Source organism: Conger conger, chromosome 14, assembly GCF_963514075.1.
Source record: "Conger conger chromosome 14, fConCon1.1, whole genome shotgun sequence".
Classification (NCBI taxonomy): Eukaryota; Metazoa; Chordata; class Actinopteri; order Anguilliformes; family Congridae; genus Conger; species Conger conger.
In genome coordinates this window covers 34,849,774-34,875,701 of record NC_083773.1, presented here as the reverse complement: position 1 = coordinate 34,875,701, position 25,928 = coordinate 34,849,774, and the positions used below count along the sequence as shown (strand labels likewise).

Genomic DNA, 25,928 nt, shown 5'->3' with positions numbered 1-25,928 from the left:
GGGCTCGGCTTTGTGCTTCTTTGCGCGCCCTTTTCTTCACGACAAGATCGTTTTGGGAAGTTCACTGCACAAGTGTGTGTCGGTTACAGACGCAGCACAGCGTAAGAAGGCAGAGTTTCCTACGGACCCCCACATAAGGCTGGGGGTGGGAATGCTTTCAGGGGCCAGGGGCTGAGTGAATAAGGCCCCTGAGATGATTGGCACTGAATGAAAAGGCCCAAATTTTGTACAGGTCCACCTATAATTTTAAAGGTGGTCCTGGTTACAGGGAACCTATATCTCAGGCACGTTCATCTCAAACGGTTTGATAAACTAGAAATGAACATGTTTAAATTAGGCACATTATGTAAATCTGAAGAGAATTCAATTCTGCTTTCTACTTTGGTCGCTCCATCGCATCCGTAGTAATTGTAGCAAAGTAAGCAGTTTTTGCAGCTTCCTTCAGCTTCCACCAACTTTACACTTGGAATCTACTTTATAAATAAACATTTCTCTTTGAAATACTCACCAGTGTTCATAATGAACTACACAACCACAAATTACCATACGCGAAGCAATACATTAATAAACATTAGAAAATGTATCAAACACAATTGCAAACATACTGTAGATATTTGTGTTGTCAGTAATCTGACAAAAGTAACTCATCCTGCATGTAATTTGACAAAGCTGCAATAGATAATGGCCCGTTGCCCCCGAATGCGTCTAAAGCATAGAGTATTAGCTGTCTGGAAGACTAAATGAAGGATATTCATTTAGAAAGGAGGCCAGAGCAGCCATCAAACCTCAGTGGGTACAGTAGTGCTTTGCCGGAGGCTTGCTTTGTCCACCCCTGCACTACAGCAGTTATACTATGCGTACTGAAAAGCCCTACATTTAGGTTACTGTACCGTGCCAGAGCAAAATAAACACAGGCCTCAGCGTTCCTGGGAGCCCAGCTCCAGAGCTCAAAAGTCGCTGACGTCAAAACACTGAAGTGCTGAAATCAGCACACACTGAAATCACAACACAATGCTGAAATCAGCACAATGAAATCACAACCCAATGCTGAGATCACCATACACTGAAAACAGCACACACTGAAATCACAACACCATGATGCTGAAATGAGCCATTCTCTGATATCAGCACACACTGAAATCACAATGCCAGAATGCTATAATCACCATATACTGAAATCACCATGCTCTGAAATTACAACCTCAGAATGCTGAAATCATCATACAGAGCAATCCACTCAAACTGAAATCTCAACCTCAGAATGCAATTGCTATTAATGTCAGCATTACATAGACATAGAAATCAGCACAAAACCCTTGGATTGCAGGGGGCAATCCATTTGAAAATGTAATCAAAAGTTAAAAACAGCATATTACATTCGGCCAAGTTATCATGAGGCTCCAAAAGCTAGCCAGCTATTGTTGGTTTAAATTGCTTTGATATTAAACATGGTGGCCTGAACTGGGCTGTAAGAAATTGTAATCTTCAATTTAATAAGACTTTTGTTCATTCTTTTTTTCTTCCATTGCTGTTTCCTGTGGAGAATAAGCACTGCAACTGCTGGCTTATCAGTCAGCTTAGCTGTGCATTTACCGCTTGGAGATAGCGCCAGCCTTGCTCACAATTAGGATTGAGATTAGACAAATCCATGTCGTCATATATAACAAGTACAAATCTGAGATGGCCTACTGGTTAATAATAGGCTGTTAATAAAAGAACAGTCAATAATAATGGTTAATAATAGCCTATGAACAGACATGGAGCAGAAGAAGTGGAACGCAAAGGCTTTATTAAAATAATTGAAATTCACCCAGTCATACATACACTCACATGCCAACAGCGAATGGCTGCCATGCAAGGCACCAGCTTGTCGGGAGCGTTTTGGGGGTTAGGTGTCTTGCTCAGGGACACATCGACACACCCAGGGCAGAATCGAACCAGCTACCCTCCGACTGCCATACCACTGCTTTTATTTTATAGCAACATAAAATGCAAATGACCAAATAAAGACGTATATTTAAAATACATATACACACTGAAATCCCGACAGTGGAGCATCTTACTGACTAGTCGCTAACAGACGCGCTGAAGTCACTAACAGACGCGCTGAAGTCGCTAACGTGCTGAAGTCGCTAAAGTGCTGAAGTCGCTAACGTGCTGAAGTCGCTAACGTGCTGAAGTCACTAACAGACGTGCTGAAATTGCTAACGTGCTGAAGTCGCTAACATGCTGAAGTCCCTAACGTGCTGAAGTCGCTAACGGGCTGAAGTCGCTATAAGGTAGAAATGACAAGCAGAAGCTCGACAGGACTTAAGAACCAGATCGCTGTCTGTAGGAAGGCCCTAATGTGGGTTGCGGTGTGTGTTGCCGGAGTGCAGATTTTCTGTAATGGCAGCATTTGGCAGCGGGCTCTGAGGCAGCAGTAACCAACAAAAAGAGGCTCAAGCTTTCCGCTGAGTGTGTGCTTCCCCTCTGGAGCACGCGCTCTGCGCGCTGGGCGGAATGTGCCGGTCGGGCAGGAACGCCGGCCCGCAGAACAAACCGCTAAACAAATGGAAATGAATGCAGAAGCCGTCGAGGGAGCGTGGCGCGGGTCTGCCTGCGAGCTTCGCCAGGGGCCCCTGTGTGAAGTGGAAGCCCCTCTGTTTGGCAGGGCTGATAAGCCAATGAACGCGGAACGGCCATTTCATAATGCACGTCCATACGACCGAGAGGCCTACCTGTAGACCTCTTGAAGCCTCAGTACTGATGTTGTGATGTGTTATTAGTGGGTTCTATGTGGTTCATTTTAGGAGCTTTGTTGGAAAAAATCCTGCCTCTTTACCAGGGAGTACTTCAGTCACCTGCATTAGAAACATGTAGCGGTCTAATATGAGAGACCATCCTTATTTATTGCCTGGAAAATAGGAGAGAGAGACTATCCTTTTTTGCACCAGTTGTATTTGAAGGAGAGACCACTTATTGCCACCTCTTATCTTTCAGTGAATCCTAACCGTGCTATGCAAACAATTCAACGTTTTCGAATAATATTGTGTGGGAAAGGAAGCGTTATGTTGCGTGAAGATTTTACATAAATTGTTGATGTGGCGCAGTGGCAACACAGGAAGCAGTCTTTACTTTTTGTAAAGTGACTGACAATATTATTGTTCACAACCACTACCTTAAGTTAACAACATGCTGGTCTGCATGTTGACATAGCATTAAAACATTCTAGTGTTTTTAATCTGACAATTAAACCCTTTCATGACCAAAACATTATTTCTTTATTTCGTAAGACTGGGGAAAGAATTGGCTGTATTGTGATTGAAAAGTTCAATTTCAGTTAGACAGCCGGTGTTAGCACGACCCTTTTCAGATTATTTTACCATAAATACAACATGACCATTTGAAGGACGACCTTTTGATGAGTGGACAGTGCTGACATTTTTAAACAAAAAACAGGCACTGGTGTGTGTGGAAGGCTCAGGTATTTCTGTGCTAGCTGTTTTTCACCGCAAGGGAACATTCCGGTTGCTTGCTTTCTGTACATCATCACCTCCTGCCGCAGAACATTAATCAGCTATGATGATTTTCTTTTAGTACAGCACTTGATTGGCTATGCACCAGTGGGGAAAAAGGTTGTTCACATTTTGAAACACAGAACAGGTTAGATATTAAGGACACGCACATGATAAATCATTATTTCTTCAAACATTCATTAGAACAGTTAATTAATTGTATTATATCTTACTCAAGGCATAGTTGAATTGGGAATGTAAATCCGACAGCCCAGTGTGGATGTGCTGTAGTGTTCAGTGTAGATGCACTGTAGTGTTCAGTATAGGGGTATCATGAGGCTTTGCGTTCAGTGTAGATGCACTGTAGTGTTCAGTATAGGGGTATCATGAGGCTTTGTGTTCAGTGTAGATGCACTGTAGTGTTCAGTATAGGGGTATCATGAGGCTTTGTGTTCAGTGTAGATGCACTGTAGTGTTCAGTGTAGATGCACTGTAGTGTTCAGGCAGAATGGATTTCACACGGTCTCATTTCTGTGTGTAGCTGCGGTGGAGCAGAAAGAGAGAGAGGGAGGGAAAGAGAGCGAGAGAGATCGCTCCATTCCTCTCCCCTCCCCCTCCCCCTCTCGCATATTATTGGTCTTGGTGCTGAAAGATCCCCGTTCCTGCACTTGCGGATAAATCCATCTTAAGCAGGAAATGACACTGCTTTTTCCCAAGCAGTCTGTCATATCCCCCAACAGCAGGGCTGCCCAACCCTGCTCCTGGAGATCTACCATCCTGTACGCTTCACTGCAACCCCCTGCAAAGCACACCTCATTCAACAGCTAGAGATGTTGACCTGCTGCTAATTAGTAGAATCAAGTGTGCCAATTTATGGTTGAAATGAAATCCTGAGGGGCAGTAGATCTCCAGGAACAGGCTTATCCAGCCCTTATCCTTCCTTTGTTCCGTTAATTCATTCATTCACGCTTGCATATTATGAAATCAAATATTGAAAATGCCATTGGTTCAACAATTAATTGATTTGTCGACCAGCAAGCCTCAATACCGATGTTGCGATGGCTTATTAGTGGGTTCTAAGTGGTTTATTGGACTGCTTTATTGGAAAAAATCCTGCCTCTTTACCAAGGAGCACTTCTGTCCTCTGCATCAGAAACATGTAGCTGTCTAATTGGAGGGAGACCATCCTTGTTTGCCTGGAAAATAAGAGAGAGAGAGACTATAATTTTTTTCAGTTGTATTTGTTGGAGAGACCATTCTTATTTCTGCCTCTCATCTTTCAGTGAATCCTCACCATACTTTTTACACTATGCAAACGATTTGAAATTTTGTTGACATTCAAGCAAGTACAGTTGGCCTACCTGCGAGTTTGTTAATGTAATTTAAATGGCACAGTCTAGGTGTGAATGTGATGGGAAAGTAGAAGACTGACTGTTGAAGTTCTTTTTTTAAAGAAGCGTGACCATTAAGTACACAAAACAAACCCCAAGCTCCTCTTATTTCCTTGAGGTCAGGTGATGTCCACCACAGCAGATGATGCTTGGGAGAGTTTGTGTATTGAGTGACGTTACCCCGGGTGCACCTGGATGTGAGGAGCCTTGCTGGGGCGGTTTCCCGGACAGGCTCGACAAACCCGAAGAAGAAACAAACATGGCTTTTATTCTACCCACCGCCCCCCTGCACGGCTCCGTAAACCTCATTACCCAGCTAACGCTGAGCGGTTGACCCCAGAGCAGAACTCCGCCTAAGCCATACCGCTGGACGTTTATCACCCTATCAGAGACTCTCGGTAATACATCACCATTCTGCTGCCGTTCCCCGGGTTCCTGTAATTCAACACCGCCGTCAAGGTGGAAAGCGGTCGAGGGCGGAGGATTCAAACTATTAGGGTACCCGCTGTGTACGTGACTGGAATCCACAAATCACGATCATGTCGTTGAGAGCTTTGATGAGCCCTTCTTGCTGTAAACATGTTTGTTCTTGCAGTTCATGCAGAAGTGCCTCTTACCAGCAATTCCCCTGATATCGCTGAAGTGAAATGTATAACAATGGATTAGTCTGGCCCATTATTCCTGTGAAAACATTCCCCTTATGACCTTAATATGTTGTGAATTTTTTGATATACCTCATAACTGTATTATAAAAGTGCCTCTGGATTGTTTAACAGCTCCGACATTGGTTCCTGCTGTTGTTCCGCAGTCACCGTAACAGCATTAACGCAACCCGGACGCCTCCACCCCCCATTCTGCCTTTGTTCTGCCTGCCGTCGTCCAAAGTCACTAAATATTTGGTGTAAATGGGTAAATGGAGACGTTCGCTGGAGAAACCGGAAGTTTCCATAGAAACGGCAGATTGCCTCAGAAGTGGCCGCGTGACAGCCGGGGCTGAGGCGGAAGGGAAGGCGGTAATTTGGGGTGGAGTGCGGTGTCGCTCCGCGCCCCGCTCCCGTCTGGATGGGGTGGGTGGCCTGGCTTCTCCGCCGTGGGCTCAGGTAGTTATCCCGCCTCTCTGCTGGGCCTTTGAAGTTCGCAGCCTTCAAGCCTTACATGAGGCGCGTTCAGAACTCCACCTGCGAACAAAGCGTCTCATTAGGCAGTTGGCCCCAGATGAGGAGGGATTACGCTCGGGGGGGATCATCAAGGAAACGTCTTGCTGGCTGAAGGCTGCTGTGATCGGTGCAGGAAACCCCTTCTCTCTGGCTTTGGGCATCTGGGTGCTTCGGGCCAGCTTAACCACATCTATTGCAGAGACGATTACAGAGACAGTGACGGGCCAAGGCCAGATTTATTAAACTGTAGACAGTTATAGTCATAAGGTGCAGCTATCCCATAAGCAGGCTGCACAGTCCCCAGGTCTCAGTCTTACCGTATCATAAGCAGGTTAGCGCACCGACAAAGTCTGCTCCAGTGCACTAACCTGCTTTCACTAAATTGAACTGGCTTAAACTATTAGCTGTCCCTGTTGTTGCATACATGACCGATAGTCACTGGAGTGTGTGTGTCAGAATTCTGTCTTACTGGTCTCACACATTCACCATATTCAGACACAACACCTCCAGCGATTCCCACAGGACGTGGTTGTTCCTGAGGTTTTCACACAACACCCAGTGCACGTTGGACAACTGATTACAAACAACAGATCGAAGTGGTCATAATTGTTGATTTGCTTCTCTATTGATCCAAAATGCCACGTGCTAAGTTCTGGGATTAAGATTTGAAAGCTCAAATATGTAATTTACAATGCAAATAAGATTTGATATCATTGATTAAACTTTGACTGGATTTTGACCTTTACAGCCGGTCTGTCTTTTTCCTCTTGTGTGCAGTTTAATCATAATGGGAAGAAGCTTCTGGCATGTTTGAAAATGCAAACTCGAGTTTTCATTTGGGGGTGAATTGTCACAATTGTTCAAATGTTGGTTGTTGAAATATCCGATTGGGTTGGGGAGATGGGATGCAGTCATTGAACGAATCTACAGTGATGAGATATTCCAACATGTAGGTTACAATGTGGAAAAAGTACAAATAATTTATCTGTGGGATTCTGCTGTTGAATAGCAAGCTTTTGGAATTAAGGGAATCTGTTGCTGAAGGGTTTCTTTTGCAGGGAGACGATCATTTTACATCCTGAATCAATTTATGACAATAGAGTGTGATGGAGTGTTATTTTAACCTAGCCTACTAGCCTACATTTCTCCCAGAAATGTGGAGCGCAAAGGAGAACCAAACATTCAACTGTGTTGTTAAAATGGCCATTCTCTTGTTGTTTTAAACATGTTATTTCTGTTTTGGTTTATATTTTCAATTGGCCCAGAGTTGTTATATGCAATGATTGGAAAAAAAAAGATACAGAATGATCTGGCTAATAGCTGCTATAGGGGTGTCAGGGTTTGTAGTCAAATGAAGAAGATTATAATTGATTATAATCAAGATTATAGCTTGTATGTACAGTGAAAGTTATTTCCTTTAACATATTTGCTTGTTTGTTCATGTACATCCAGGCTATTCCAGAATTACCTAGAGAAGTTAGATAAGTTTCCAGCATACTGTTGTTCCTCATAATACATGAAACTATTGTGGCAAATTGTTTTCATATTCTCAGAGGAGTAGTCATGTTTTATGCTGAATGTTTCAGGAAATGTCTGGACTGATTTGTACAGTCATAGCAGCATGAATTCATGATTTAAGACCTATCAAAATGGCTATGTTTCTAGAATAAAGTTGTTATTTAAAAGTTTTCTGCTTTTGACATTCTGCCATTGGGGAGGGTCTAGTTAAACAGAAGATGAGCTAGGAAATCATTGCCCCTGAAGCAGCTGGCTATAGCAAGCTGTTGTGAACATTGAACATCAAAAATATATATATTTTTAAAAATGCATAACTACCCCATTCTATGTGGTGCTTTTTTGCAGGCCTGGATTATGAATAAATAATAAATGTAATTGTGTGTGAGTCCACGAGGATGTGACATTGCAGCAGCTGTTTGGCTTCATGGCTGCAGGGATGGGGGGGTTCACCAGTGGAGAGGCAAAGGAACAGAACACCAAAAACTATTTACGATGCACGCTGACAAAGGACACGGACCAAACGACACCATATCGTCGCTGCAGCAATGTAGAAAACCCGCACAGTTGTAGCTGTACAGATAACGGAAGAAAGCCTGATGCAATGCCAGCACATATCAGAAATATAGCTCAGTCTATGCACCTTATGTCAGCAGATCAGAAACTAAAAGCATATGTCCACATTTCCCTTTCTTAACCACACAGCTGCTCTAATGGCACGGGTTCTCAGTGGGTTAAAAACACTAATGCTTACAGGTAGCAGGTGCTAATGCATCAGCCCAAAAAACTGACTGAAAGCATTTGTACAGGAGCGTGGTAATGTCTTAATGCTGATGCATACGCACCCTCAATCAAATGAAATGGCACATTAGTGCAAAAGTGTCGATTCTGTTGTTTTAAGGAAAAGCGCCAGTGCGTTGTTGGAGGCTAAGTATTCTCTTAGCAATTAGCTGAACGCCTACGAGTCTATTTGCTGTGGACGCAGCTGAAATGAAGTGGTCAATAACGCGGTCCTTGTACGGTCGGCTGCTCGCGGCCTCTGGAGAACGGCCTGAGAATGTGCGGTGTTTACATGCGTGGGATCTGGTCTCTCGCTCCGGGGCGCCTCGAAATTAATGCATCCCATTAATTCAGTTCATCGTGCCCGTCTGAGAGACGCGCTTGGGAGCGAATGTAAATCTGTCCTTAATGAGGAGCCTTGGGAGGCTCGCTAACACAAACCCGCAATCGCGGTTAATCACTGCTGTTTAGAAACATAAATATGCATCCGTCTGGGCTGCTGTTGTGGCAAATGCAACTCTTGTGGTTGGGAGCTTACAGAGCGCACTTGGCCTCACAGACACAACCCCCAGCCTATGGGATAACACTCACAGACACAACCCCCAGCCTATGGGATAACACTCACAGACATAACCCACAGCCTATGGGATAACACTCACAGACACAACCCCCAGCCTATGGGATAACACTCACAGACACAACCCCCAGCCTATGGGATAACACTCACAGACATAACCCCCAGCCTATGGGATAACACTCACAGACATAACCCCCAGCCTATGGGATAACACTCACAGACGCAACCCCCAGCCTATGGGATAACACTCACAGACATAACCCCCAGCCTATGGGATAACACTCACAGACACAACCCCCAGCCTATGGGATAACACTCACAGACGCAACCCCCAGCCTATAGGATAACGCTCACAGACACAACCCCCAGCCTATGGGATAACACTCACAGACATAACCCACAGCCTATGGGATAACACTCACAGACATAACCCACAGCCTATGGGATAATGCTCACAGACACAACCCCCAGCCTATGGGATAATGCTCACAGACACAACCCCCAGCCTATGTGATAACGCTCACAGACACAACCCCCAGCCTATGTGATAACGCTCACAGACATAACCCACAGCCTATGGGATAATGCTCACAGACATAACCCACAGCCTGCCGAATGACCTTGTTGTGAACCACCACAGTGGAGGACCGTGGATAAAAAGCAGGAGAGCAGAATAGTGTAACTTTGTAAAAGGGAATGTGATTTAAATTCTCACTCAGGCAGAAGATGAAACTTAAAAAAAGAGGAAGGCAGGTATCAGGGAGTCCAGAAATAGCCGATGGAAAAAGATTACTCCAAGTTTCCCCTCAGCTCGCAGCCTATTTCACGTCCTAAGCTCAGCGGAGCGGCTGATCCCCCAGTCTGCACTGTAAACTCCTCTCTTCTGCTGATAAAAGCAGCCGGGGGGGGGGGTCTTATCAGCGCCTGTCAGCCAGAACCCTGATCTAGAAACATACGCCTCCCCCGCATAGTGCGACTCGGGCGGGTTCACGATGTCCTGGTCAAACCCCGTGTCTACTGTAGGGCGTGAGGAAGTCCTCCCCTTCGTTAAAGATCAGAATAGAGCAGAGGTCGGAACAATAATTGTGACGACCGTTTCTTCCGCTAAGGACACAGACCGTGAAATAACTGTGAAATCGCGCCTCACCGAAGTTAAAGTAATGGAAATGCTTGTTGACGACTTTGTGTGTGTGTGTGTGTGTGTGTGCGTGCGTGCGTGTGTGTGTGTGTGTATGTTGTATGTGCGTGCTTATCTGCAGAATAATATATGCACTGTGCGTATGTGTATATCAGGGTGTACTTTATAGCAATATTCTATGATGATTGCTGTTCTGAAGACAAAAGGTGGTTATTAGTTCCTTGATATTCATATATTAAGTTGTCATTTTTTCCACCACTGTGTACACTGTATAAACTGTATAGTTTATGTAGTCACTAGTCCAGATAAAATTTCTCTGTTCAAAACCATGTTGTCTCTCCTGTACAAACAGGAATAGATCCATTATTTTAGCACTGGAGTTTTCATCTACATTGCAGACAGGAAGAAGGCAATTAGAAGTTGGGGTGGAGAATGTGCTTAATGTAATTATTATTATGTATGACCACATGCAATTTTTTTTCAACTGGCAAAGTCTTATAATGTTATTTCTGCCTCTTGACACAAGTTTCTTTATGCTTCTGTTATGTATGAAGTATTTGGGAAGTGTAAAATGGCAGTGCGATTTGGGAGTCAGGCCTGCAACCTCCTAGCTTTTTCCTGTGCTGAATCAGGTGACAGCTGGGCAGAGCCTGTCTTTTATCCATCATCAATCCATTTCAGGGTAGAAAAAATATTCAGTGCTTCAGACACCAGTAAACACCAGCATTGGAGCCAAATCCCCGTCTCAAATAAAATTCAAATGTGCATATTGATAAAAGGTCGATTTTGTGCGGGTTTTCAGAGCCCGGCGGCTCGCTGATAAAAACAAGTGCGAGCCAAAGGTCTCTAGTTTTCACTGAAATATTTTACACTGCCCAACTGGCAAGCATCTTATTGCTTGAGGTGTACCGCATTAAAATTGATATCTGTCACCTTTGTGAAATATTCCCTCACTGTCGTTAAACACTTCACTCCTGGTCTGATTGTTTTTGCACAACTTCAGCTTTACACTTACCTAATTGGCTGATCTGTCAAGCCTCAACCAATAGGACACAGCTTTTATGTTTAAATATCTGTACTGTAAATGTCCAGCACATAACTTCAATATCAAGCATTTAATTTGCATTTATTAATTTCACTAAGTTGTTGACCTCTGACCATAATCTTTGCTGATCTTATTTGTGAGACATTGTTGCACACATGCACACAGGGCCTGTTTTAGGCGTTGGTGACAAGGCTGTGAATCATCCGGGCGGTGGGGAGAAAAATCCATGCATTGTGTTCATGACAGTGGGATGAAGCACTGAGAGTCAGCAGTCCAACCCCCCTCCCTTTCTGTAACCTCTAGGGTGGCAGGAAGCCTGGCATACATACACCCACCCACACAGACACACAGTTTTAACTATTTATTTAGGTCCACATTTACAAAATTCATTATAAGGGCCCAAATATATTTCAGTTGCATTCTTATGTCATTCACTTGAGTAGCACATACCAGCAGGATCTATCTCGCAGTGTGCAGAATAGACATTTGAATCTCAAGTAGCACCAGCAGGAAACATTTAAAACAATGTTTCCCGAACATAATTTGGCAACTGACTACATTAACAACGGCAGTCACCACGGGGAACAGAACAGACACACACACACACACACACACACACAGTTGTGACATTGTGACCTGTCAGCCAGCAGGAGATGGTGCACTGTGCTCCACAGAGTAGAAGGGTTGATTTGGGGTAAGGGGCGGTGTGGGTGATTTGGGGAAAAGGGCAGTGTGGGTGACGTTGGGCTGGAGAAGATGCCCTCTCTACGGGACCCCTGTGGCGTGCTGCCCTGAGGCTGTTGCACTCATTTGCCTGCCTCTTGCCCTGCCTTTACTGCCATTAGGGGAGGGCAGCGTTTGGGCCACCTGCTTTGTACCAGCAACAACCAGAATAACACTTTCCTTACCACACACATCCTGTGCTCGACAGTGCTTATCGGTACAGAAGCGCGTGCACTGTACCTACTGTGTGGTACTGACTGTGGCTTTTTCCATCAAAATATCGGCACGACACAAAACGGAATATGCATTTTAACACAGGCTTGTATTCTCAGTTCCCACAACAGTGTCAATGCCATAGCGTTCTTTCACACACGTGAAACGTGCGTGTGCGTGTATGTGTGCGTGTATGTGTGCGTGTGCGTGTGCGTGTGTGTATGGGTGCATGTGTGCGTGTTTGCGTGTTTGTGCGTGTGCGTGTATGTATGTGTGTGTGTGGGTGCATGTGTGCATGCGTGCGTGTTTGTGTGTATGTGCGTGTGCTTGTATGTGTGTGTGTGGGTGCATGTGTGCGTGCGTGCATGTTTGTGTGCATGTGTGTGCGTGTGCGTTTGTGTGTGTGTGTGTGTGTGTGTGCATGCGTGCATGTTTGTGTGCGTGTGTGCGTGCGTGTGTGTGCATGTGTGCGTGCGTGCATGTGTGTGCATGTGTTTGTGTGTGTGTGCGTGTGCATGTATGTATGCGTGTGTGGGGATGCATGTGTGCGTGCGTGCATTTTTGTGTGCGTGTGCGTGCGTGTGCGTGTGTGTGTGTATTCCCAGCTGGATCACAGGTCAGGAGTTAGAGCAGCCGGAGACAGATGTCCACTTTATCTTGCTGAGAGAAACTTCAACTGGTGCAGCAGACCTTTTCCCTGGGCTCTGTCACTGAACTGCTGAATAACAGTTTCCTGAATAACAGAGTTTGTCCGAGTTGTTGAATCAGAATTATGAACATACAATATTTTGTAAAGCTCAAATGCCATAGATCACTCACAAGATTTAACTAGCAGTGTTCTTCAGCTCCAGACCATTATGTGGGATTTCCCTATCTTACATTGCACAAGTTGTACCTCGGAAACAGTGTGGCAATATGAGGGCTTTATTTGGGCACTGTGTGGTGCTTTCAGTTAATATATAAGGGCAATGTGTCCATTTTTCTGTGCAAGTTGGCTCACAAGATCATAGGGGAGCTTTGTGCAATGCCGGCACCAAGGCGGATATTTGCACATAAGACACCCAGAAACAGCGACCACACACACCATTGTTTCTATATAAGACCGCATTTGCAATCATTGGCTGCTTATTGAGAAAGAGGATATTTCAGTTTTTGTCATCTGACCGTTGTCTCTTTTGTTTTCCTCCTATTTTGTCTACCAAAGTTAAACTTGCTCTCTCTTGGTCTCTCTTCAAAATGTTTCAAATACAGCAATGTACATATTGCCAAAGCAGATGGAAATGAATACAATCTAAATACAGTACAGTAAAGTACTGTATATATAATATTATTATTAAATGATTATCATTATTGAGTGAACAGCACAACAACATAACAAATGTTAATACTGAACAGAAAGAGAAAGTGTCTGTGTGTGGCAATGTCGTGAGGTGACTAAGGCACTGTAAATGAACCATATAAGGCTTCCTCGCTGTGCAGGCTGTAAGGCCCATGTTTGGCTCGCTGCCAGTTAGAAAAATGTGAACTTCCTGTAATTTCACGGCCTTACTTGTTTATTTCATGACCCCGGCCGGGTTTGTGCATCTCCCAGCGGGCGGGAGAGTTAATTCCTCCCCTGGATGTAGATGCGGAGACCCGGGGAGCTAGGCTACGTCCGCAGGGCCTGTTCAGCGCGTGAAGGCCCGCCTCTCTACAGATACGGCAAAAAATACATTCACTTCCTGTGGTCTTTAACCCAACTATATACACATTTCTCAGTCTCCACCACAGAAACGAGCTCATTTCTCCTGGGTGCTTATTAAGGGAGGATGTTCGAGTACGAGAACTGACCTGGGATGAATTTGAGCTTTTAGCTGATAATGCATATGATAAGGCTATGCACTGAAACAGGTTCTCCTCAAGGATTTGCCTGTATTTGACTCCATCCATCTTGCCCTCGGGGGCAACAAGCTTCCCAAGGTCTCCTGCAGGCCAAACTGCTCCTATATCACCACTTTAACTTTTTTGAAGTTGGCCCCTCGTCTTTTACCTGGAAATATTTCCCCTGGTCGTCACCGTAGAGATTTCTCCTGGTCCCAGGTATAACAGGAATAAGTACATTTCTCAAAAAGACACATTTTCTCCTGTTCACTTTTTTCACCCTTGTTACAAATCCCTGGTCTAAAATCCGGCTATGACCAGCTCGAAATCGCCTGCTACTAACGCTTTCAAAACATAACTTGAGCTGGTCAAACCACATTGAGTATGGAGCTCGTCTCAACTGGTCAACCAGTTTCAAAACCTAGCTTGAGCAGTTTTTTCAGCAGGGAGTTGTGCATAGATGCTGAGATCGTTCCCTTGTTCATTTGCCGTGTTTTTCCCTCCGTTTTCGCCCCGTGCTCTGGCAGAGTGAAACGTGTGAAACGGAGCGGTGTACACGCAGCGGGGAGACGGTCGGGTGCCCAGACAGCCACCCGTGCCATGTAGCCCACCGTCAGCAATACCAGCGTTTGGGAAGGAAAGCGTTGCATTCGTACTGTACTGCGGCATGCCCGCTCTCAGGAATAAACATCCTGCTCATACAGCGGTGTTTAATGAGGAAGGATGTCTTTCTGGGCCCAAACTCCAGAGCGAGAAACCAGAGAAACCAATTTAAGATAATCATCTGTGTGGCATCAGCTGAGGATAGACTGGGACGCAGTGATGGAATTTTCACTTGTGTAAATGTAATCGAATTGTAAAGGTTTGATGCGATATCTTCGCTGAGCTTGTTCCTGCAACATGTCATCACACCATGATGTCTGTGACACGCCCGTGGTGCTTTCAACATTATATTAACCCAGTATGGAATAAGGCACCCTATAGAAATACCATAGAAAGGCCTAGGAATCACAATGCATGTCAACGGTCATGTGTTGTGAAAAACGGTCATATGATCAAATACATTGCATCCGCCTCTTAAGGGAGATGTAGTGCGCAGGTCACATCCGTCTGTTAAGGGATTTAAGGAAATTACCTAAATGCATTGCATTATATATAAATTCATATAATTATGTTATTACTGTTTTTGGTGTGCTATCATGTGCTGTTATGCTATTTTATCCTATTATCATTCAATTAGGCTATTGTATGCTTTTATGATTATGCTAATGCTAATGTATTGCTGTTTGTGTGTTTTTTTTTTGTGTGTGTGTGTGTGTGTGTGTGGGTGTGTGTGTGTGTGCCTGGTTCTGTGTGTGTGTGTGTGTGTGTGTGTGGGTGGGTGTGTGTGTGTGCCTGGTTCTGTGTGTGTGTGTGTGTGTGTGTGTGGGTGTGTGTGTGCCCGGTTCTGTGTGTGTGTGTGTGTGTGTGTGTGTACATGTGTGTGTACATGTGTGTGCGCCTGCGTGTATATGTGCGTGTATGTGTGTATATGTGTGTGTGTGCCCGCGTCTGGTTGAAGGCCTTGGACTACGACAGGATGGTGTTGCAGAAAATGAAGAAAGCTGCTAAAGCCAAGCACGCCTCAGGCCAAGGTAAACGCCCCCCCCCCCCCCGCCATTAGCTTCGCCGCCGGTCAGCCACTGCGCTCAGCGTTTCCCTGACAGCGCTTTAAAAGGGGCCACGCCACCCAGAACGCCGTTAATCACACCCATTACCCTCGGCGCTATTGCCGCCACACACCGGGGATTTGCCGGGAACCTGCTGAGACGGGCCGAGTCTGGAGGGGCTTTCACCTCCGCGGCGTTCAAGTGGTCTCCTGTTTCAGAGCAATTAAAAGATGTGACACATCCACAGCCCTACTGTCAGGCCACGTAACAATATGGAGATACAGTGCCCTCTTATGGGACGGGAATGGCAGAGTAAAATGTGTTGTTTTTGCTGTATATGTAAGGCATTTGGATGAATAAGAAAGCTGAATAGGAGATGAGAGTGCAGCTTTTCCTTTGTGCTGTTGACATGCATGTGCGTTTAACCATTTTACATAAACGCCTGTTTTTGTGTTTGTTCCCATACTGTTAGAGGGCTCTGTTAAACCAGCATTTATTTTTTTAGCTTTTAACATGTCCCTATGTTTTCATCTAAACTCGCATAGATTATTATAAAAATTATGGACAATGGTGAATTGGATTGTGTTTGCATGTCAATACGAGAGGGTATTGCTGTTTAAGCAGTGTGAATGAGCACGGGTTGTGTTTGCGCTGTGAATGTGTGATGTGGTGACCGTGCTCAGTTCTGCTGGGTCATGCTGTGTTAGTGCTTCTGGTTGCCACGGCGCTGACGCTGAGGTCCCCCCCCCCTCTCCCAGACCACATCTCCCATCTGGAGCAGTACATCACCTCCATGGAGAAGCTGGCCCTCAACTTCCGCAGCAGCGGCGAGCAGGAAGTGGCCTCTGCCTTTAATAAGTTTGCGGAATTCTCCAAAGAGCTGCTGACGCCCATGAAGAACCTGGTGAGGGTGGAGGGGGGCTCCTGGGAGCTGTGACTCTGTAACTGTCTCTCTCTGTGTCTCTATATCATTCTCTGTTTTTGTCTCTCTCTGTGTCTCTATATCATTCTCTGTTTTGTCTCTGTTTGTGTCTCTATATCATTCTCTGTTTTTGTCTCTGTTTGTGCCTCTTTGTCTCTGTGTCTCTATATCATTCTCTGTTTTTGTCTCTGTGCCTCTTTGTCTCTGTGTCTCTATATCATTCTCTGTTTTTGTCTGTTTGTGTCTCTGTGTCTCTATATTGTTCTCTGTTTTTATCTCTGTTTGTGCCTCTGTGTCTCTGTGTCTCTGTATCATTCTCTGTTTTTGTCTCTGTTTGTGTCTGTGTCTCTATATCATTCTCTGTTTTTGTCTCTGTTTGTGTCTCTGTGTCTCTATATCATTCTCTGTTTTTGTCTCTGTTTGTGTCTCTGTGTCTCTATATCATTCTCTGTTTTTGTCTCTGTTTGTGTCTCTGTGTCTCTATATCATTCTCTGTTTTTGTCTCTGTTTGTGCCTCTTTGTCTCTGTGTCTCTATATCATTCTCTGTTTTTGTCTCTGTTTGTGTCTCTATATTGTTCTCTGTTTTTATCTCTGTTTGTGCCTCTGTGTCTCTATCATTCTCTGTTTTTGTCTCTGTTTGTGCCTCTGTGCCTCTGCATTTCTGTTTTTGTTCCTCTGTGTCTCTGTGTCTCTATATCGTTCTCTGTTTTTGTCTCTGTGTCCCTGTCTCAGTTTTTTCCCTCTGTTTTTGTCTCTATGTCTCTTTTTTTTGTTCCTCTGTGTTTATGTCTCTGTTTCTCTGTTTACGTATCTGTCTTTGTCTCTGCTTCTCTGCTCTGCTTCTCAAATTGAAATTCAAAATGCTCTATTGGCATGGAATACATTTGTACATATTGCCAAAGCGTACACACAGAAAGGAATGGGAATATGAATACAAACAACATGAAATACAAACAACATTGCGTTAACAACTACAATGTACACAGTGTGGTAATGTCCACAGTGAATGACTATAATAATAGTAACTATAATAATAAAGCAGGAAAGAAAATGTGGGAAAGAAGAAATATGAATGAAAGTTTCTGTGTCTCTGTGTTTCTGTCTTATGCTTCTCCCTGCCTGTCTGTGTCAGTGCTTTCATCCATGTCTCGTGGATCAGTATTTTGCGTCAGGAACAGAAATGAAAGCCAAATGTTAGATGTTGTAGATATTCCCTGGATTGCTTGTTAGAGTACTTGTCAGTAGATTCCCTCTTGACTGAGTGTCACGCATGACTAGTTATTCCCAATAGACTGACTGTTGACATTAATAGTCATTTCCTCTAAACGGTATGTAGATACTTCTTGATTTTGTTCCACTTATTCCAGAGCGACGTACAGTTGATTAGACTAAGCAGGAGACAATCCTCCCCTGGAGCAATGCAGGGTTAAAGTCCTTGCTCAAGGGCCCAACGGCTTTGCAGATCTTATAATGGCTACACCAGGAATTGAACCACCGACCTTGTGGGTCCCAGTCATTTACCTTAACCACTACGCTACAGGCCACCCCAAAACATACTGTCCAAAAAAATCTGGTAATATCTGAGTGTTGCTATTCCAGTCTGTCTCCAGCTTGTGAGCACTAAGCCCAATGGTATAACTGTATGACTCCTATGATTGATTGCGGTATGAATAAATCATGTTGACTGAGGTTTGACTTGCCATAAATAAGAAATACATGCTTCTGAACACTGACATTTTGACGTTTCATGGTAGAAGTGATCAATACATTTATTTTGGGCTATGACAGAATCTGCACGACAATGTTACGCAGTGTAGAATGGGTATATTGAATGCACAGCGTTCTGCTTCCTTTGACAAAGGTTTTAGGGGCCAGATAGGGTCATTTTGTATGTACACATTTTATGTAATTTTCTATTTTGTCATAATTATTTTGTCCCCATTTTAATGTGTTAGTGGTGAGAATGCGTAAAAGTGTGTGTTTCCAGGGACTGCTGGAGCACGGACACTATTATCTGTTTACCATGTGTCTGTAGCTAAGGGCATCTGTATCTAAATGCGTCTGTAGCTACAGGTGTCTTTACCTACATGCATATGTAGCTACCGGTGTCTGTAGCTACATGCATCTGTAGCTATGTGAACATGTTTTTATAATTAGATGGCAAGTTTGACATTTTAGTTTGTAAAAAACACAAGTTCTAGCCGGCTGCTTCCATCACGACCAAAAACAATAGGACAATGGGGAAATGCAAAAGAGGAGCTTTTGCGCATTACACTCTTTTTGACCCTTTTGCTTCATGAGAGGCTTTTAAGTGGTCTGTCCTGACTCCCCTCTCCCCAGCGTGCCTTCAGGTAACACGGGCCCTCAGGAAACACGGGCCCTCAGGTAACACAGACCCTCAGGAAACACAGACCCTCAGGTAACACAGGCCCTCAGGTAACACGGACCCTCAGGTAACACAGACCCTCAGAAAAAAACGGGCCCTCAGCATAGCTCTGCCCAGGGAGGGAGAGTTGAGCCTCCAGGGCTGTTCCTGTGATACGTCTCTGGTCACATGACATTCCATGTGACGCGTGAAGTCACTGTGACTGCGCAGCTCGGCTATCTGACTGCAGGGCTGTTAGACGCTGGCAACAGGTATCATCACCTCTGTCTGTGCTGCATTTCAATTTGGGAGACAAACTGGGGTACAAGTGAAATGGATGCTGTGTAAATTGTGAAATGTGTGTGTTTGTGTCTTTCCTGAAGTTGAAGAGCATGCTGCACAACATCAACTTCTTCCTGGATTCACTGGTGAAAGGGGACCTGAAGGAAGTAAAGGGGGTGAGTTCAAAGGTCAAATTGTAAAAAAATTGTGTTTCTCATTTTCTAGTGACTGAAGCAGGCGGCACGGATGGTGCAGTGGGTAGCACTGCCGCCTCACAGCAAGGAGGTCCTGGGTTCGAATCCCCGTCGGCCGGGGCCTCTCTGTGCGGAGTTTGCATGTTCTCCCCGTGTCTGCGTGGGTTTCCTCCGGGTACTCCGGTTTCCTCCCACAGTCCAAAGACATGCATGTTAGGCTGATTGGAGAGTCTAAATTGCCCATAGGTATGAGTGTGTGAGTGAATGGTGTGTGTGCCCTGTGATGGACTGGCGACCCGTCCAGGGTGTATTCCTGCCTTTCGCCCAATGTATGCTGGGATAGGCTCCAGCCCCCCTGCGACCCTGTTCAGGATAAGCGGGTTCAGATAATGGATGGATGGATGGATGGATGGATAGTGACTGAAGCACGCCATTTCAAAATTATAGTTCCTTTTTAAATGTCACTCTTTCCAGAACTCATGAGCATGAGTCTTTGATATCTTTTATAGCCAATTTCCTCAGAACTGTGAATTTGAATCCTAATTACCCACACCACTTTGTGAACTCAGACATGCTCTGACTGTAAGACTAAAACTTATTTAAATTCTGCAGTACTTGAAAATAAATTAATATAAATACCAAAAAGTTCTTCATCCAAGTTGGCAATACAGAAAATAAAACCCCAAGAATGTTCTCTACTGTAAATGTAGCTACTTTCAGAGACGGATTTGAAACAATCATGTTACAGCCAGTACACTTTTAATGTGAATTTAATGACTGTGTTCATCTGTCTCTTCCAGGACCTGAAAAAGCCATTTGACAGAGCTTGGAGGGACTATGAAAATAAGTTGTAAGTCAGCATCGCTGATTATATAACTGAACATCACCACAGTGCCACTGAATATATAACTGAACGTCAACACAGCATAGCTGAACTCAAGCTACCTTGCACCTTATGCAGCAGCACTTAAATTCAATTTATTGAACAAAGTATTAACTGAATTCTGTGATTAAACCCTTGGATTTATCTTAGCTATGGTTTTGTACAAAAGAAGGAAACTTTTCTCCTTCAAAATGTTAAATTGAGGGAAAAAGGCAGGTAGCATTAATGAACACACAGGACAAGAGCGGTCGTTAAATTGAGCGAGGAGGGGAGCGAGAGTTGCGTGAGGCTACAGAGGAGTTGAAAGGAAAGGCAACACATTCTTTAGCTGCCCCTCCGGGATGAATAAATCAAGCGGCGGTTAATAGGAAGCTGTTGCGTACAGACACCAGTGCCCGGCGCAGCCTAAATTTACAGCTAAATGGCTTTTCCACATTGCACTGGGGTTTGTGGCGACATGGCTCAGGCAGTAAGAGCTGTCGTCTGGCAGTCGGAGGGTTGCCGGTTCGATCCCCCGCCCGGGCTGTGTCGAAGTGTCCCTGAGCAAGCCATCCAACCCCCAAATGCTCCTGACGAGCTGGTCGGTGCCTTGCATGGCAGCCAATCGCTGTTGGTGTGTGAGTGTGTGTATGAATGGGTGAATGAGGAGCATCAATTGTACAGCGCTTTGGATAAAGGCGCTATATAAATGCCAACCATTTGTGGGCATGCCTGCCCCCACAAGGCCAAGGCTGGTACTGAAACGCCGTCCGTTTGAGCCTCTGCTCCCGCAGTTTCCAACGTTAATATGAAACGAGCACATTACATAGGATTATTGGCATTTGGCAGACGCTCTTATCCAGAGCGACGTACAGTTGATTAGACTAAGCAGGAGACAATGCAGGGTTAAGGGCCTTGCTCAAGGGCCCAACGGCTGTGCGGACCTTACCGTGGCTACACCGGGAATCGAACCGCCGAACCTTGTGGGTTCCAGTCATGTACCTTAACCGCCGAGCACAGTTTAATTCTCACCCTTTGATTGCAATGCTTGTGGCTGATGAATTTCCCAGGTTTCGGTGCATCCCTGCTCCCTTTGCCTGGACAAAACGACCAACATCTGGTGACCCAGCGTCAGTTCTGAGCCGTTGCTGAAAGGGAACTGTGAAGTGACCTAAAACAATGGCGTGCTGTAGAAGTGATACTATGGAAAGTTCTCCATTGTTCCATGTGATGTCCACACAGCTGCGTGTGTATTTCCTCAGCACACACGGCTTATGGTGCGCATGAACCGCAGAATATTATATAATACTTTAGCTGCTCGGGTTATGGAAGCAAAGCTCCACTTACTTCAAACACTGATCCTTCTGCTTGTATTCCATATCTGTTCACCTTCCATAACCCTATCTGACTATCAGTGAGTTGATATCAGTTGGAAGGTTATGGTCACAGGGTTTCAGTTTTCTCACTGGCTGTAATTTGGTAGACTATGCGTCAGTGTTGTGTCAGGTGTGCTGGGTGCAGGTATTGACTGTCTGTGTCTGTGTGTATGTATGTGCATGCGCGTGTGTCTGTGTGTATGCGTGTGTGTGGTGTGTGGTGTGTGCGTGTGTGGTGTGTGTGTGGTGTGTGTGGTGTGTGCAGCACTAAAATAGAGAAGGAGAAGCGGGAGCTGGCTCGGCAGTATGGCATGGTGAGGACTGAGGTGAGTGGCGGGGAGATTGCTGAAGATCTGGAGAAGGAGCGCAGGATGTTTCAGCTGCAGATGTGTGAGGTGAGAGCTGTACACACACACATACTGGACTCACACACAAACACACACATACACATACACACACACACATACACACACACACATACTGTACACACACACACACACACACACACATACACATACACACCCACACACATACACACACATACTGTACTCGCACACATACACGCATACTGTATTCACACACACACATACTGTGTACACACACACTCACGCATACTGTATTCACACACACACACACACACACACACACACACACATACTGGACTCACACACAAACACACACATACACATACACATACACACACATACACACACACACAAACATACACACACACACACATACTGTACTCACACACATACATACACACACGTACACACACACATACTGTACTCACACCCACACATACACACACATACTGTACTCACACACACACACATACTGTATTCACACACACACACACACACACACACACACACATACTGTACACACACTCGCACTCACACACACACTGTATTCACACACATACATACACATATACTGTACACACACATACATACTGTACTCACGCACACACACATACATACACACATACTTTACTCACACACATACACATAATGTACACGTACACATACATACACCCACATGCATATACATACACACACACCCTTACACATTCCGCATAAACACAGGCACACACATACACACACGCGTGCACACACAGATTCAGAAAAACATGGGAATGATTGATTTCGAGAACTGGCATAGTTAGCATATCTACACTTGCAAAAGGGACCTTGTTAATTCTTTATCACGCATGGTCAATTCAGTTTTAATTCATTAATGTTATTTTCGATTTGAGGCGAGGAGAAATCGTTATTGTATCCTCACTGGATGGTGTTGGGGGGGAGAGTTCTGGAGGACCTGCTGGAGAGACGGAGAGACGCTCTCACCAAACCCCTGATTCCCCTCTCTCTTCCCTTCACAGTACCTCATCAAAGTGAACGAGATCAAGACCAAGAAAGGAGTGGACCTCCTGCAGAACCTCATTAAGCACTATTACTCTCAGTGCAAGTAAGGCTCCTCTCCCCCTCCCTATGCAACGTGAACCCCCACGGTCAGCGTGCGTTGAAGCAAAGAGTCCAGTTTCTCCTCTAGAGGGCGCCCCACATGTCAAAAAACAATAAGGAATCTCCACATCCCATGATTCCAGATGTTTGAACCTTTGCCAACGTCTTTGCAATTATACCCTCAAGGAAATGGAATATACCACAGACTGTAAATATATGGTATTTATGGGAAATATAATGACATATATTTCACATATTTATTAATACATTAAAGCAGAAACAATTTTTTTTTTGTTGCTAAAATATAGTGAAATATATTGATAATATATTCTGAAATGTATTCCATTACCCTTAGGGTATTACCTTGTGCCTATCCCTCTTGCGGTGATTAATAGACTCTTCATTGTACGTACGCTGAACATGCAAATACCAGTATTGGATATTGTAGGGTATATGCCCATAATGTGCACATTCAGTGATAGACTTCGACATAGCACAATTGAAGATAAATGGATTTTCTCAGTGCTCTACACATTCAAAGGCACCCGGGGGGAATGGTAAAATATGCACTCAATATATAAATGGAAATGCTATCTGGAATTGATATCTTGGTTTGAGGCCTAATCTATTTTGGTTCAATTAAATTTATATTGCTGCATTATCTCTTCACTGAATATTCATGCTAAAATATCATATAATATTCCTTTAGTACCCTGCAACTAATATATCGAGGTCATTATCATACGGCAAGAACATTATAAATGATTAACACCGTGCAGATGAACACCTTCTCAGTGTATGTTCTCTGGGCAGGACATATTGTGATTTGTTTCCCCAAGTTAATATCACCCTTTCAATTGTGTCAGCCTACCTGCAGACCACCACGAAAGTCTTAACAGAATGTCAGAAGTCAATAAGTCTTGCCAGGATGCTGAGAATGAAAAATGTATTCCTGTAGACAGGGGGATACGATGAGCTGCTTGCTTCTGACATAGAATTCTGTCATAATTTCCAGGACGAATGTAGCAAATCTGGCAAGATATTAAATCGTTGAGAATGGAAGTTAAGCAGCTTGCCTATCAACAGTATGGTAATGCCATGGTAACAGCACCTTTATGACAAACCATATTGGATGGGCACTTTAAATTAATTTCATCTTAATTTGTTTTTGCCTGCCAAATTGCATTCAATTGTTAAAACCCCCATGGATAGTGCTAGAGCTATTGTTTAGTGCATTAGGAAGTCTGAAGGTGATGACTCACAACCAATTATGCAGTAATGATGGGGGCCATTTTCTCAGCCTGCATAGGCAGGTGCATAGACAGATATGTGGAGTGAAAGGCTGTTCCCTGAGTGGGGAAAGCGTTAATACAGCTTTGTGTCATTGTGCTGCGGGGGCCCGGTTCTGACAGTATTTCGTGAGAACGCAATGGTTTGCGATAGAGGGAGGGGGGTGTCCCAGTGGTCATGTGGGGCCCAGCCTCTGTTGTGAGGGGGGTAGAGAGGCACTATTTGAGGGGTTTCAAGGGGGGGTGGGGGGGAGACGGGACAGCAGATGGGGTTGTGCCGTGTGCAGAGATGCGCGCAGGTGCTGGTCCTGTGACGAGAATGTGACCCCCCCCTGTCTCGCCACGTCTAAACGAGGCCACGCATGAAGCCTTGAACTCCACTCTGGGATGAATACGCTTTCAGTCTGAAAACCATGGACGGTTTATTAAATGAAACAGACCTCTTAAAATTAGGGGCTTCAGTCTTTTTGGGCAGGGTAGTGTAGCACAGTGTCTAATTCTGCCTAATTCTCTCTGGGACGGGAAGAGATAGCCCTCTGAGGTTATTGGCAGTCTGTGTGTGGGCGTTTGTGCATGTGTGAGCTTGCGCATGCGTGTGTGGTTCTGTGTGTGTGATGAGAGAATCAGTAAAAGGGCACTGTTCTACAGCGGCTGTTCTTGTTTCCAGTTTCTTTCAGGAGTGTCTGGCCACCACTGAGAAGCTGAAGCAGTACATCGATGCGCTCACAGGAGAGCTGAGCAACGTGAGTGTGCAGTCACCAACCCTATACCATATCAAAACCTAACCTCACACTACTGTGTCCAACCCTAACCTCACATTACTGTGTCCAACACTAACCTCACACTACTGTGTCCAACCCTAACCTCACATTACTGTGTCCAACACTAACCTCACACTACTGTGTCCAACACTAACCTCACACTACTGTGTCCAACCCTAACCTCACACTACTGTGTCCAACCCTAACCTCACACTACTGTGTCCAACACTAACCTCACATTACTGTGTCCAACCCTAACCTCACACTACTGTGTCCAACACTAACCTCACACTACTGTGTCCAACCCTAACCTCACACTACTGTGTCCAACACTAACCTCACACTACTGTGTCCAACCCTAACCTCACACTACTGTGTCCAACACTAACCTCACACTACTGTGTCCAACACTAACCTCACACTACTGTGTCCAACCCTAACCTCACACTACTGTGTCCAACACTAACCTCACACTACTGTGTCCAACCCTAACCTCACACTACTGTGTCCAACCCTAACCTCACACTACTGTGTCCAACCCTAACCTCACACTACTGTGTCCAACACTAACCTCACACTACTGTGTCCAACACTAACCTCACACTACTGTGTCCAACCCTAACCTCACATTACTGTGTCCAACACTAACCTCACATTACTGTGTCCAACCCTAACCTCACACTACTGTGTCCAACACTAACCTCACACTACTGTGTCCAACACTAACCTCACACTACTGTGTCCAACCCTAACCTCACACTACTGTGTCCAACACTAACCTCACACTACTGTGTCCAACCCTAACCTCACACTACTGTGTCCAACTCTAACCTCACACTACTGTGTCCAACCCTAACCTCACATT

The 25,928-nt window shown here is 44.8% G+C and overlaps 1 protein-coding gene across 1 annotated transcript in view; it reads left to right on the top strand.

Moving 5' to 3' along the window:
• The window catches only part of unm_sa1614 (un-named sa1614), a 71,301-nt gene that overhangs the window by 9,108 nt on the left and 36,265 nt on the right, over positions 1 to 25,928 (top strand). Inside the window, exons 2-8 of the mRNA XM_061218983.1 lie at positions 15,458 to 15,530; positions 16,304 to 16,449; positions 19,217 to 19,291; positions 20,110 to 20,159; positions 21,813 to 21,942; positions 22,932 to 23,017; positions 24,970 to 25,045. Of these exons, the coding sequence (XP_061074967.1) occupies positions 15,458 to 15,530; positions 16,304 to 16,449; positions 19,217 to 19,291; positions 20,110 to 20,159; positions 21,813 to 21,942; positions 22,932 to 23,017; positions 24,970 to 25,045 (636 nt within the window). The remainder of the gene's footprint in view (positions 1 to 15,457; positions 15,531 to 16,303; positions 16,450 to 19,216; positions 19,292 to 20,109; positions 20,160 to 21,812; positions 21,943 to 22,931; positions 23,018 to 24,969; positions 25,046 to 25,928) is intronic.